Source organism: Peromyscus maniculatus, chromosome 11 (assembly GCF_049852395.1).
Source record: "Peromyscus maniculatus bairdii isolate BWxNUB_F1_BW_parent chromosome 11, HU_Pman_BW_mat_3.1, whole genome shotgun sequence".
Lineage (NCBI taxonomy): Eukaryota > Metazoa > Chordata > Mammalia > Rodentia > Cricetidae > Peromyscus > Peromyscus maniculatus.
Window position 1 is genome coordinate 69,527,319 of NC_134862.1, and position 16,108 is coordinate 69,543,426.

At 35.4% G+C, this 16,108-nt stretch overlaps 1 protein-coding gene across 10 annotated transcripts in view; it reads right to left on the reverse strand.

Annotated features, from left to right (window-relative positions):
• Rabgap1l (RAB GTPase activating protein 1 like) overlaps positions 1-16,108 on the reverse strand; it is a 566,460-nt gene that overhangs the window by 211,873 nt on the left and 338,479 nt on the right. For all 10 annotated transcript variants that reach the window (XM_042258403.2, XM_042258404.2, XM_076547797.1 and 7 more), the window contains 3 exons: positions 10,562-10,636; positions 2,856-2,981; positions 1,450-1,593 (listed from right to left, as the gene is read on the reverse strand). In XM_042258403.2, coding sequence (XP_042114337.1) covers positions 1,450-1,593; positions 2,856-2,981; positions 10,562-10,636 — 345 coding nt within the window. The remainder of the gene's footprint in view (positions 1-1,449; positions 1,594-2,855; positions 2,982-10,561; positions 10,637-16,108) is intronic.

Here is a 16,108-nt window from a genome sequence, read left to right on the forward strand (position 1 = left end):
TAGGCTGAGAAATAACACTTAGGCTTTATACAGCTTATACACCTTCAAATACTATTTTTAAAGTCAAATTACTAATGTCTAGGATGATTAAAATGGATAGTCTTACATTTACATTTGCGTGTGTGTGTGTGTGTGTGTATATATATATATATATATATATATATATATTGGCTTTTCGAGACAGGGCTTCTCTGTGTAGCTTTGCACCTTTCCTGGAACTTGCTTTGTAGACCAGGCTGGCCTCGAACTCACAAAGATCCACCTGCCTCTGCCTCCTACGTGCTGGGATTAAAGGCATGCGCCACCACCGCCCAGCTACAATGGGTGCTTTTCATCAAGCAAGCTACCTCCTTCCCCCCCCCTCTTTTTTTTTTTTTTTGGTTGTGAGCCTAGCCTTCAATGGCTGAGCCATCTCTCCAGCCCTCCTCCTCCCCTCTTTTAAGACAGCATCTCACTATGTAGCTCCAGCTGGCCTGGAACTCATGGAGATTCTACTGGCTCTGCCTCCTGAGCACCAGGATTAAAGGTGTGCACCACCATGCCTGGCTCATCAAACTACCTTTCAAGATAATTGTCAGGCATTTTGATAGACAATAGAATATAAGATATATGTATTATAATAAATTATTTAAAAGGAAAAAGTAGATATGGGTTTATATACCAGTGGTAGAATATATGCATGGATAAGGCAGGGTTCAACCCTCACACCGTCACCCCAAAAGAAAACAGAAAACATGACTACAGTCACTTAAGGGAACTAAAAAGAATAAAGTAAACAAAGACAAATATCAAACAAATTTTTAAAAATTAATTCCTGACACATTCCACTGCCTAAAAATAGAAATGGGATGAGGCTGTGATTCAGTGGCAGAACACTTGTCTGGAATGCATAAGGCCAAAGGTTTGAATCCTATAACTGCAAAAAGGAAAGAGGAAGTGAAGGAGGAAAGGGAAACAAAGGAAGATTACATGATCTAAAATTTTTATCATTTTTCTCTCTTGGAGGAACCAAAAATACCACATACACAAAGGGTGCTAACAAATGAAGGAATGAATTACTGTGTGTGTGTGCAGGAGTAAGGGATAGGGAGGCTCAATCACATTCCCTAATGTAATATAAGTGCATCAATAGTAAAAATCCCTGACTCTAAATGCATTTATTTAATCTTTTTAAAAGTTACATTGGTGATATATTATTCACAGATACAGGCTTATTAGGAATATAATTACACAAATTTAACCATCTAATTTTATTTTGTGGGAATTACATAAGCCTTAATATTTTTATTACTGACAAATAATAAAATTACATAATCTCTATTAAAAATTCAAATGAAATTTTGGTTTGCGAGAATGGGATAAAAAGAAGAGTATGGGAAAAAAAAGAAAAGGACTGGTTCTAAGTGGACTTTTCTAGTTTGCCACAGGTATGAAAGCTGGCCACTGTACCTCACACAGCAGTAGGTCAATGATGTGGAACACCATGCAGAGAGGAAACTTGGCAGTAAAAAGAGTGAGGAACCACTGGGACGCGTACATATGAGCTTCTAGGTTCAGATCACAAAAATGGTTGTACAGGTCCGGCAGCTGTTCCTAAAAGTCAAAATGAAAGATTTAGGAAGATGATTGCCAAAGAAGCTTTATTTCTTGCAAAAGCTGCAATTTCTATCAAGCTCTCTGTTGTACTAGAATTATATTCCAGCACTGGTTGACTTTATGTCAGGGTACAGAAGTGATGACAGAAGATGAATATTGAACAGATGACAGGTAAGTATAGACAGCAAAGACTTCTTATATGAAAGATTATCCTTGCTAATACAAGTATTCTTGCTTCCTGGGAAAATCTTGTTCTCTCAGAACATCTTCATTCTAATGAAAATCCTCACCCCAAGGGAAGACACAGGATTCACCTCCTACCTACCTAGAAACAAAATCTATCTTCACCTTATAAATCATCAAACAACATTCTCTGAGGTATATAGTATGATTTTAGAATATTCTTGAGCACTTGGAGAACTACAAAGCATGACCAGATATTAAAACCTATCTAGGGGCTGGAGAGATGATTCAGCAGTTCAGAGCTCTTGCTGATCTTCCAGAGGACCTGAGTTTGGTTCCCTGCACTCAAGGTAAGGTAGATCCCATCTAGCTGCAGCTCTAGCCCCAGGAGATCTGCTGCCCTCTTCTGGCAACAATGGGCACCCAAACACAAATGCATATGCAAATAAACATACACATACACAAAAATAAAAAATAATAAAATATATATTTTAAAACCCAATCTTGATCATATGAAAAATGACAAAGTAAAATTGCACAAGAATGTGATAAAGATAACTAGCTCTTAATAATGCCTTTATGCTACCTTTACTCTTTCACTAGTTAAAAATGCAAATGCTTTTCCAAGGCATGAGAGCCCAAGCACAAGCCTTCCCATAAGTGAAGGACAGAAACAAAGACACAGAAAAGCTCAGGTTCATTTTCCTCTATAAACAGATCACACACACACACACACACACACACACACACACACACACACAAAAAACCATTTATTGTACAAAATGACCACTTTGAAAAGGACCCAAATGTATCTATGTGATAATTTAAATAAGGTATCTAAATGGTTATCAAGCCCAACTAGTTGATTTATTAGATATAGTTATTTGACTTTTAAAGCCCAAAAGCAACACTGACTTTTGAAAAATAAAAGTAACTTTTTATGTCAAAAAATCAAAAGCAATAAAATAAATCTATTTACATTTTCAGTTGTGTTCATTAAACCTTCATAATTATTGCTCAATTATATTAGTATTTTTATAACAATTTTGAGGATAGAATTTCCCACTTTTCCTTACCTGCATTAGTTTCTCAAGTTGATAGAATTTGCAATGAAGATCTTCAAAATTGTTTTTGTACAGGTCTCGCAATTTATAGTCATGCATGATTTTCACCAAAACACAGAATGCTTGCTCCTCTGGCATCTACAGGAAACACACATATGAAATATGAATGAATGCCATTTGTTCAGAATACATGAAAAGGTCTTTCAAGTCCTCCACAAAAATGGCTGAAGGCCTGTTGTGACATTAGTCTTACCACCTGCCCCCTGGTCTTTGGGGAAAAATCTACTAACTAATCAATAATTCCTGCCAGTGTTCCTGCATAAAAAAAGATTACATATAATTTTTCTATATAAAATAATTACATTCTATTTTACTTTCCCCTTTCCTATACTATATATATATATACATATACATACATATATATCACATACATGTATACCATAGCCTGCTTTTCTCCTATTAACATATTGAAATTATTTCCCTCTTGTTATATAAACAGTTGCATCTTTATTTTTATAATAGCTGCAGAGTATTCCACTGTGTGAATATTCCAGAATTAATCTAATCAGCTTCCTGTGAATGGATAACTGAGGTACTGTTAATTTTGTATCACCAATAGCTTCAAGAAGCAACTTTGTCTACACATCACCTTTGACATAGGAATGGGCTATGGTAAGGTATAGTCACAAAAGAAGGATTAGACTGACAAATAATAAATGTATTTTTGTTGATTTGCTGCTTGGTTTTTTTAAACAAGGGCTCGTTATGTACTGCCTAACCCTCCCAAGTTCTAGGGTTATAGGTGTTAAGCCTTTACTGATTTTTTTCAAAGATTAACTTCAGCTGTAAATAGTGTGATACCAGATCCAGAAGTCAGACAAATATTAATTGAATCTTTGGCTTTTGAAAATGTGAATTCAGAATGCAAAAGGGTAATTAGTCCTTTAAAGGCAAGATCAGCATCCATAGAAGAATGGATCTGAAATACAGCTGATATTGGATCTCACATTTATGATGATACTGTCATAGGAGAAGTGATTTCTAAAAATTTTAAGAAAAATTAAAATGTTATATGCTTTAATTGTGGTAAACAAGGTAATCCGAAAAGGGATTGTAGGAAGACTTTCCTAAAAACAATGTTTTTCAAGAGATAATCCAAACAGAAGGCCCAAGCCTTCTGGAGTATGTAGAAGCTGTGGCAAAGGCTGGCATTGGACTAATGAGTGCAGATCAACGAGGGACAGGCAAGGTAACCCTTTGCCATCTGCAAATGCCTTTTGGGGGCCTCTTCCAGGCAACGATATCAAATTGGTTCAATCATTCCCTGTCAATACTGGAGAAACTCATCCACAGAGCAATTAAAAGACTACCTGTTGTGAAAAACTATACTGCTCTGGATAACAGAACAGCTTCAGAAAATTTTCTCCAGAAAAAAATTTTCTTTAGAACATTTTCAGGAAGAGATCATAAAACAAGTATTTTGGCAAATTTCTATAAATGATCAAAGAACAAAGCTAAAAGTGTGAATAAATGGCACTGTAATTGAAGGTTTGGTTGACACAAGAATGGATGTAACAATAATTTCACCTAAATCTTGGCATCCAGAATGGCCTCTTCAGGAGGTAAATATTCAGCTTCTGGGGATTGGAACTTTATCTCAGGTAAAACAAAGTACAAGGTGGGTTGAATGTATATGGCCAGAAGACAGACAGGTAAGTTAAAGCCATCTGTGGCTAACAGCAATGAATTTACAGGGACATGATTTGTTACAGCAATGGAAAACACAGATTAATATTCCTCCAATCTCAGAAACAAACCCTAAAATAAAGAATGTTTCTGAGAGAAATATTAAAAGTATTATCAAGAACAGTCACCAATCCTTCAGGTTGTACATATGCAGGGCACAAAAGCTGTTGATCTTTCCAGGGTACCAACAGCCCTACCTTTAAAATAGTTAACTAATAAACCTACTGGGTAGAACAATGGCCTTGGACATCAGAAAAATTACAGGCACTTGAACAGCTGATACAAGAGAAGCTAAATGCTCAACATATTGAAGAATTGACCATTCCTTGGAATTCTCCTATATTTGACATTAAAAAGAAATTTGGGAAATGGAGAATGGTACCAGATTTGAGAGTGATCAAACAAATGGGCTCTTTACAGTCTGGAATTCCTTTGCCTTCTTTAGTACCTAAAAGATGATGTATTATAGTGATTGATTTAAAAGACTGCTTTTTTTTTTTTTTACTATACCTTTACAAGAATAGGATAGAGAAAAATTTGCCTTCACAGTGCCTACCATAATAATTCCCAGCCTGTTAAAAGGTATCATCACTAGAAAGTTCTTCCACAAGGGATGAACACCTTGTGTCAATATTTTGTACAACATCCATTAGAAATATTTCATAAACAGTTCCCTCAACCTATACTTTACCATTGTAAGTATGATATCTTACTATCTGATTCAGACACAGATACCTTAGAAAAAAATGTTTGATGAAGTAAAGACAATTTTGCCTTGTTTGGGGATTACAAATTGCTCCTAAAAAATACAAAGAGGAGATTCTATTAATTTTCTAGGATATAAAATATGTTTATAGAAGATTCAACCACAGAAAGTACTAATGAGAGCTCAATTACAAATTCTTAATGGTTTTCAAAAACTGATGGGAGATATTAACTGGGTATGGCCCACAATCAGATTGACAACTCAAGAACTAAGTAATTTATTTCAAACTTTACAATATGATAAGGGCTTAAATAGTCCCAGAAAATTGTCAGCTGAGGCTAAAAGATAATTGGCTTTTGTAGAAAAGAAATTAGAGGATGCACATTTAGATCCAGAGCTTGACTGCATTCTGGTTATTTTACCTTCTATGCATTCTTCCATAGGAATTATTATGCAGAGAAAAGATAATATTTTAGAATGGGTACTTTTGCCACACAAATAGAGTAAAAAAATAAAGATCTATGTAGAAAAGGTTTCTGGATTGGTTTTGAAAGGAAAATGGAGACTTCATCGATTAACAGAAATTATAGTATCTTTTACTAATGATGAAATTTCCTCATTATGGTCAGAAAATGAACATTGATGAAGAGCTTGCCATAATTTTTTTTGGAAGAAATTAGCAACAGATATCCCAAAAGGAAGATACTTCAGTTTATAAAAAGAACTAATTGGATTCTTCCTCATAATGTATGAGGAACACCAATTTCTGGATCCCCTACATTGTATACTGATGCAAATAAATCAGCAAAGGGCAGGTTATAAGTCAGGAAAAATAAGTAAAGTGGCTCAAAACCCTTATGAATACATTTAAAAGTCAGGATTATATGCTATTCTCACAGTATTATTAGATTTTCCAGAACCTCTTAATATAGTTACTGACTCTCAATATGCAAAAAGAGTTGTTTTACATATTGAAACCATTGAACTTATTCCAGATGATTCAGAATTAACTTTGTTATTTATTCAACCACAACAAGTAATCAGAAATAGAAATTATCCCATGTATATAACACATATCAGACCCCATATGGGTCTACCAGGTTCTTTTGTACAAGATAATGACAAAACTGATCAGTTCTTGATAGGAAATGTGCTGGAGTCCTCAGAATTTCATAAGAAACACCATGTTAACAATGAGGGTTTGAAGAAAGTTTTTTTCTATCACTTGGCATAGTTTGGAAAATTAAAGTATGTGCACCATACCATAGATATGTATTCAGGATTTCAATGGGCAAATGCTTTGAATTCTAATAAATGTGTCATTACAGCCTTTTCAGAAGTTATGGCCATCATGGGGATACCTGTACAAATTAAGATTGACAATGCTCCATCCTATGTCTCTAGTAAAATGAAACAGTTTTTTTTGCATATTACAACATAAAGCATATTACAGGTATAACACACAATCCTACAGGACAAGCAGTTATAGAAAGATCTAATTGTACTTTAAAAGATATGCTTTATAAACAGAAAGGGGTAACAACAACCACCAGAAATAGACTATACAATGTTTTATTAACTTTACACTTTTAAAATGCTAATGAGAAAGGAATGACAGCTGCAGAAAGACAGTGGATAGCAGAAAAAAAACTGCTCAACTAAAACAGCCTGTATATTTCAAAGATGTGTTGACTACAGAATGGAAACCAGGATATGTGTTATGTTGGGGGAGAGGTTTTGCTTTTGCTTCCATAGTACAAGAAAAGCTATGGATACCATCAAGACTGACAAAGATTAGATTCAAACATGAGAGACCTCTTGATTAGGCAATGTGATAGTTCATCAAACAGCATGGCCATTTGATATAAACTAACTTATAAGACTAACAAATGCCTTTCATTTGATTAGATGTAACATGCCAGAAAGGGAAATTCCCCCAAAATAGGGTTGGGGCAGGGTTTTGTTTTTGTCATTCCAAGAGAATAAAAGCATACAACTAAGGAATCTGAAGACCATTAGACAAATGAGACATCAGAAGATGAATCATCCAGAGAAAATGTCCCAGGAAAAAGAGTAAATGAACTAATGGTATAGCACACTTCCAAAATTACTCCAATGTTTAGAGTAATCTTTTTGTATACCGTGAAGATGTGTCTTTGCCAAGGCGCCTTCTGATTGGTTTAATAAAAGAGCTGGCTAGCTGGGAGGTAGGCAGGAGGGATAAAAAAGACAGCAAGACACAGAAAACACAGACAGCCTGATGTCCCTGTTGTCAGGTAACATTACACACTCATGGAGTCTTTGAGAGAGTTAAAGACTAAGTAATTAAATTTATAGTTTTCCTTAGTTCTGATAAAACATAAATTAGGTATAAAATTTTAGAGTCACAAAGATAGATAATACAGTATTTTCTCTAATAAGGAGCAGGTTATGTAATAATAAAGTTATTAGTCAGCAAGACCCTAATAACATATCTCTCTAGACCTGAGATAGTGTGTTCGATGAATTCTTTAGGGTAGCCTGTGGTCTTCTACTGGCTTAGACAACAGGGAACAATGACACAGGAAAAAGTCTTTCTCTTAGTCAAACTAGCTGACAGGCTGACAGGTTAACAAAATATACTGGTTAATTTACAAAATAATACAAATTACAAATTAGAATACATTTTCATTAGTTTAATGCTGAATATCAGTTAATCTTTTCTTAAGGATCCTGAAAGCATTTCTATCTTTCAAGTTATTTTTAAAATCCATGGCAACAACTACATCAATTAATTTGGAGTATGAGAGACATTAATGATATCTGTCTTAGGAGATGTTTTAGTGACAAAGTTCACAAAGGCTGACTTGTTATATGGCTTTCATTAGTATAAATAGGTAGCACATAAAAATTCAGAGTATTTGACTTTTCTAGTTATTTGACTCATTCTTGCTCTCATTAGGAGGTAAGAACAATGATTTGAGTACATTTCTAAATAGTTACAAATCTGAAAATAAGTTAAGCCTCCCAGAAACCTCATGACATATTTCTTAGCACTATGTTATCACTCAACTTTACTCAATGTATTATGTGATTAAATGATTAAAGAAAGGGCTCTGTTGTGTAGTGATTTCTTCTAATTTCAAGCAATTCATCTTGGAGAGAGGCTCTTTAAGATCCAGGGAGTAAATGAAACTTAGAAGCCTTACAAGGCTCAGGAATGAAATAAATTTAGAAGTCTCAAGAAACTCCTAAATGTTAGAAAGTTCACAAGTCCCTTCCCCCAGGTTATTAAACAATAATAATTGCTAGAAAAGAAGGCTCTCCCAGCAGCTGCAAATTGTGTTGGGATTTTCATAGATTCACCTTTTGTGAATTGTCATTTAGGTGGCAGTGGACTTTTTGGTGATGCAGCTGCCTCTGAGACATTCCCTGCTCTCATACTCCAGCAAGCAATCCCAATAAACTCATCTGTTCTCCTAGACCTGGACTCTGGTCTGTCATTGCTACCTATCTTGTTCAGATCTCCCCTCAAAATGTGACACACAATAGACAGAGGTAAAAATGGATAATGGATGGATATTCAAAGATTCTTTTGTGCAAAACAAAGCAGTACTGCTCTTGCCTTGAATCTCAGTTTTGTTGTTGTTGTTGGTTTTTTTGTCTCAGTGAGTACAAGGGTTCCTTTAGAAGAAAGTTGGCTCTGAGTCATGAAGAGTATGTATCACTGCACACACTGTCCTGTCTCAAGGGACCTAACCATTTTATACACTACTTGCATTCAGTGCTGGAAGAAGGGCCCCAAAGAATTGTAATTATAAAGGGTTTGCTAACACAGGGCATCCCAAGAAGGCAGGATGTGAAGGTATCAAAAAGAGAAGGAAAGCAAGAACAGGATTGTAAGTATAAGATGATGCACCAAGAGGAGGATTAACCTCAAGTGAGGCACAGAGAATCAGGACAACAGAACCATGAGCATCACTTTTGCTAGAATGAAGTCATCCACATTAAGACAATGAATCTACTACAAATGCTCATTTTCAGAGGGCTAGAATCAAAGTAATGCTTTACTTTAAACTTGTCTCGGAAATAACAAATTCAAAGAATTTGAAACAAAATTAATCATTAACCCCAAATTTCTTCCATCCAATCTAATATAGTTCTTTCAGCTAAAAGTATTATACCCACCAGCCACCAAGCTAGAAAACTGTGCATGTCATCTTTGACTTTTCCTTCGCTAATCCAGAACCTGCTAATTTTTCCTTCTAATGTTTCTCTCACTTTCTTCTTTTTCACAGTCCCAACATATTTCGTGGAGACTAATGTTTTTTAGCTAGTCTCTCCATAGCTATTTGTTCTCTCCAGCTCTAACCTCTAAACAAAAACAAATACAACAAGAATATGAATGTCTACTCTTTCTCAGTGACAGCTCATTTGTGTGAGAAGAAAGTCACTTTAATGAAATGATTCTGTAGTACTTACCACATGGCTTCTTGTTTTAACATCTTATCCCATATTACTCCCTACATGTAATAAAGTGTGATTTCATGCGGTTTCTCTCTAAATATAGTACACATTTCATACACTTGTTCTTTTGTCTACAATTCTTCAACTTTAATTATCATTTCTTGCCAAAATAGCCACCTGCTTCAGAAAGCTTTTCTAACAGTTCTGGCAGAAGTTGGCTGAGCAAGTCTCCTGTCTACCATCTCGCCCAGTGTTTCACTTTGATGAGCACACTAATTTCTCAGTAAGCATGCATTCCTTCTCTCATCAGAAAAATCAATGAAGACACAGAAAGGAGAATAAAAATAAATTTGTATGTACATGATTTGTGTATCATCCTGGACAAAAATTACAAATGATTCATCTCTAATCCCACTTTGAAGCCCAGAACCTGTCAATTGATGCTAAATGAAAGTAACTGATAGGAAGGAGGAGTGTATTAAAAATAAATCACAGAAAATCTAGCAGATTTCATTGTTATAGTATAGTAGTTCATAGTGGTCTGAGTTCTGATATTTGTGCTTGTGCTGACTTCTTTATTCAGGATAGTTGAGCTAAAATTAACTCCAAATAAGTAATTTATTTGCTTCTAGTCAGCAAAACTAACTGAAAAACTATCCTGTCTTGGATATTAGGTCTTTTAATTTATCACCCAAGGTATAATTTAAACAGACATGCTATGTATATTCTTCCTCAAATAGGCAATCAGCAGGAATATCAAAACTCTGTAGGAAATGAACTTAGTAACAATATGCTATTTAGTACATGGAAAATTACTTACATGCAAGAGCAATACAGCAGCAAGAAAAGACTGTCCTTGACAGTACCCAATGTCTTCATCATGCACAGAGTAGGCCTAGAGAAAGACAATGAAAAAGTCATAGTAAGAAGACTCATCAAATTTAACTTAAGTGTTGATTCACATCAGGTGCCTGCTTGGCCTGTCCTTGACCTTTCTGTCACATTTTCACTGATTTTTCCATTTGAGCCCATATGCCACTAAAGTAGTGGGGTTCCTCTAAGATATCCCTTCTAATGTAGCCCTTCTAATGTGTCCCATTATCATAGATTCACCCTCAATACATGAAAATAAACAGATACTCAGATCACCTAAATTATTAATGTTAAGGCAAGGTACACGAGCTTCTGGAAAGCCTGGGCAAATGATGGGGAGTAAAAGGCTATAAGGCTGATATGAGAGTTCTATTGCACTACAACAGAACATCTCAAAGTTTTCTCAAAACCATAGTACAGATCCCCCATTCTGGAAAACAAAAACGATTAACCACTAAAACTCCCAAACAGGTTGTTCAACCTGTGGCCAATGCTGGCAACCACTATCAATATGACCCAACACAAAACTGTAAACAATTCATGATTCTTTTGTGTGTGAGGTAGAATGCAAGCTTACAAATAACATTGCCTTACAATGTTGTGAGATATTTGATCACACTGTGAACTCTGAGATTTCGTTTTTTTAATGGAAGAACCTGCTTCTAGCTGTGGTGTGGCTCAGCCCTAGTACACCTTTAATCCAAGATCTTTCTTCCTAAAACAGAATTAAACAAAATCAACCATAGGTTGAGAGGCAGAGCAAGCAATCAGTTGACAAAAAAAGCCATAGAGAGTGGGAGGAAGTCAGGAGGATGGAGAGAGAGATGCACAGGAAGTAGAAGGGAGGGACATCCTGTTGGAGGAGTTTTTGTTTCAGATGGCATTGGAAAAAACTCTCTTTCTAGGACAACAGAAGAGGAGGAAGCAGCTGGGTGCTTTCTCTGTCTCTCTGAGCTAGCAGACTTTCATCCCATCATCTGGCACTAGAGTCTTTACTGAGAAAATTGGACAATTGAGATTTAGATTAAAAAACAACATTGCAAAGTCAAAAGGTTGCATATACATGCTGTAAGCTCTTAATGATTTCAAACTGCTCTCCATTTTCTAAATGCTGAAGAGTAAAAACGGCACTTCTTATGTATATTGTTGAACAAGGCAGAAACATTTAACATTGTCCTGTATGTTTTGCAGAATGTCCAAAGGTACCACATGCTAAGAACATACACCCACTATTGTAGGTACTCTGGCTATTCCATATTATTCCCATCATTTTAGCTATGCCAGCTGGAAGATGGCAAAAGAGGCCCACTGATAGAAAATACAACACTCCAGAAAAGTAACAAATATGTTTCAGCTTGACACTTGCCTCTTTGTCTTCAGAGGAAAGGAAATAAAGTTGTTTGCTTAATATTTGCTAACTAGTAGTTCAAACACTTGAAGACACTATACACCTATTTTTAGGTGGCTGAATCAGCAAAGAGAGTGTGCTGATTAAAAAGGGAAGACAAGAAAGAGGTTAGAAAGACTTCTGTGAAAGTCAAGATGGCTAACATTTGAGATTTTGAGGGATAACCATAGTATCTGTCTAAGTTCAAATGACATTCCTAAATCAAAGGAAGTACAAAAGCAGGCTTTGTGGGTCATGGTTCATGTATAGATTCCTGAAATAGAAGAAACATCTTTTGATTTCCCTTTCCTTCTTACTTTGTATCTGTGCTCACCTCAGCTTCACATGACTTATCATAGCACTCCTAGGCTGAGACAAGAGGATCATCTTGAACTAGAGACCAGCCTCGAATATACGGTTCCCCCAACCCCGAAATAAAGAGAGCAGTACCTGTCTCCAATTTCTTCTTTGCCTTTAACTGTGCTCTGTGCCCTGAGCTGCTTGCCCACTCATTTCCTCTGAACTTCCATACATCTGCCAACACTACAGACAGTTTCCTTTCATTGTATATACTGATTTCTTCCATGAACTGTCTTCACCTCTAGAGCTGCCTCACTTGGTAGTGTTTGATACACAAGTATTTGAGTAATGCATTTGGTTCTAATTCCTTACAGATAAGGGAATATCAAGAAGACATTATTTGATTTATAAACAATTGAGAAATTCAAAATTAAAGTGTTGCTTTCTTGGTTTATATGAATATAAATAAAACTATTTCTTTGGATTCCTCTAAAATAAAAGGAAAGAGTGAAGGCCACAATCACACTGACATGTTCCAGCCCCAGAGCCCAGGCTCTCTGCTGTTGTCTCTATCTGCTTTGTGGATCTCTAGATCTGAAGATTCATTGACCTGCCCAAACAAGTTCAGAAAGGGATTATAAAACTTAACTCTCAAGCACAATTTTTTCTCTTTGATATATACTCAGAGACTATTCAAAAAGCTATTCACAAATATGATTGCCTCTAGGAAATGTAGAGGAATAATAATCACAAAATTCCAAAGAGTGGTTGACTTGTGTGGGGAAGACTTGATCCAAAGGAAGTATAGGGGTTAAAAAAAGTACTGGCAATATTTCTTAAAATTTGTAAGTATAAGAATATTACTTATTTTTTAAATCATAAATGCAAATTAAATATGTTCAATACAGCTAATCATTTAAAATTATAATTTAAATATTTAAAAAGTACTCATCAGTAAGCATTCATTCAATAGTTTATATTTAGATTTGAACTTGGATATCACCTCCAGAAAACAAATATATAAAAGGCACAAAAGTAGATTTCACTGGAGTTTAATAAACAATTATATATACACACAGTAACTTCTTAATGTTCATGGTAGCTATATTCTATGCAGTTGTCAGAACATCAGAATCTATAATTCTGAATTATTTTCCTCAGGGAAGAAAAGGGTTAGGCTTTTTCAGCATTTTTAGCAAACAACCACAGCAAAACTTGGTTGTAATTGTGATTCTGTTTTAAGGCAACATATTTAACACATACTGTCGGTTTATTATTGAATGAATTCATGCCTCAGTAAGATGTATGCACAACATAGGCACATTACAGCCTCTCAGCAGCTAGCAGCGCTAGCCAGTGCTTCAATACTACCCATGGAACCACTGTACACACCAAAATCACCAAGAAAAAGGAAATCCTATAGCAATAAATATAATGTGATGCCTGTTTACAGTATGAGAGCTCAGCATCAAAATATTTAAATTGTTTGACTCTGTGAATGCCTGTGAATGTCTGGAAGAAACAAACAAGCAATAACAACAATAACAAGAAAAAAACAAATTAATGATTTAAGAGTGCTGGTTTTGAGGCTGCAAGTAAATTTTACTAAGTAAGATGAATCTATAAGTATAGAACCCATAAAAATGATTGATTGTAAATACGCATGAGTATGTGCATATACTTATTATTACATACTCAAAATTAAATTGAAATAGCTTATCTCAGCTACTAGCCTAAAAAATACATGTTTTTAATAAAAGCAAAATTGCAATTAATTATATTAATGAATTATTAGTTTTAGGAAAGTGGAAAACTCATGTACAACATCAGCATAGGTCTATTCCCAGAGTACAGTGTTACAAGTGAAATTTGTTTCTAGATGAATATTCTAAATAAAAATTTTCAGTGCCTAATATCACTCATACTGTTTCCCCCACCCAAGCTTTTAGAATCATGAACAATATTTCCATATCCATTCAATACTTAGAACAATCAGTCCACAATGATAAAAAGGTAATTTTATAAAAGTTCATTTACCTTTATTTCTTTTGAAAATCATCATGTGTTTTCCCATTAAAAACAATACAGTTATGACGACCTCAAGTTAGCCTCCACCACTCTAGTGCCTGGAAGAGCAATTTGCTAGTATAATATTCTAAGACTCCAGTTCCAAATTCTATTTAGAAGTTTCCTATTAAATGTCTCTGAATGTTAAGCATCTCAGATTTTACCTCTGCCACTTCCCAGAATTACTTAACTTCCCTAAGCTAACTTCTTCCATTGAGGTAAAATATAGAAGACCAGTACAGACAGTGAGCAAAATGGATAAGTCAATTGCTGTAGTGAAGTTCATTTTCCTAACACGAAAAGATTACAATAGTCATACTAAATAATTTATATATTATGTTTGAAGTACTAAGAATAATAGTGAAAAATGAAAGAGAAATGGACTAAAAGGGGACTTAATTTTTAAACTGTTTTTCTTTTATTTTGAAGATTATAACTACATCACTTGCTCTTTCTCTTCCTCCACCAAACCCTCCCAAAGCCCTCCTTTATCTCTTTCGAATTCACGGCCTATTTTTAATTAATTGTTATTACATGAATATATGCATATGTACATGCATACATATTCCTACATATAACCTGATCAGTCTATGTAATACTACTTGTATCTATGTTTTCAGGGCTCACCATTTGGATAACCAATTTGTGGGCTATTCCCTGGGAATGATGATTTCTCTCACTTTCAGCACTCCTTAGTTCTTTGTGTAGGGTTGAGACCTCATGGTTCCGCTGTCCCCTTTCCCCTGTCCACTCTGGCATGGTTATTGCTGCTGTCCTTATCCAGCTAATATTTAGGCAGTCGTGTTGGTGAGACTCCATAAGGGTAGCTTCTGACATTAGTAAGGAGACACAGGAGAGACTTAATTTTTAATAGTGGCTAATATAAGCTATACTGCCCATGAAAAAGAACCCTTGAGCAGAGAACTGAGGTAGGCTAAAGAGTAAGCAGTGTAAATCTGTTGGGTAGTGTTCTTGGTAAAAAGAAGTCAGTTTAACACAAGGGTTCTGAGTATGAGCTTGTCTGTACATGTGGCCAAGCCAGAATGGTTGAAAGAATATTCAGTTAAGACTTTTACAGCCTGGTAAACCTCTGTAAGGTCTTTTGTCTTTATGCTGAGTAAAATAAAAAGCTACTGCAAGCAGGAAGATCAGGGAAGAAATGATGCTAATTTAAACCAGGATAACAACAGTGAAGCTGGTAAGAAATTAGCTGGTAAGCAATTAAGATTTTTTGATGGATTGAAAGTGTGGTATGGAAAGAAAGAATACTAAAACCAAACCTCTGGGGTGGGAATGGAATCTGAAAGATTGCTATGAATCTGTAACTTTGCGACACACACAGGTAGATACAGAAACAAAGAGAGCCGTGGAGGTTTTTGAAAGGAGGAACACGGAGTTCCAAAAGTTTGCTCTTCCCTAGCAGGAGAAAATTGTCTAAGCAACATTTTCAGAACTCTAAACGTTAGCAAAGGGAAATAATTATTTCATCAAAGCAATTGAATTTTTGAGTTGCCTGGAAAGTGTCATCCCTCGGCCTTTCAATAACCCTGAAACCAACAGCCTACATGTTGAGGGACAGCAGGCCTGGCCGCAGTCCAGGGGACAAAGTCCAGTTAGAGCTCCTGCAGAAAAAGAGGCTATAGATAAGAGGTAGATTATTGAATCTACTCTAAGAAAAGTATAGAAATGATAGGATAAAAGGGTAGATTGCTGCATCTACTCTGAAGAGAAAAAAAGAGA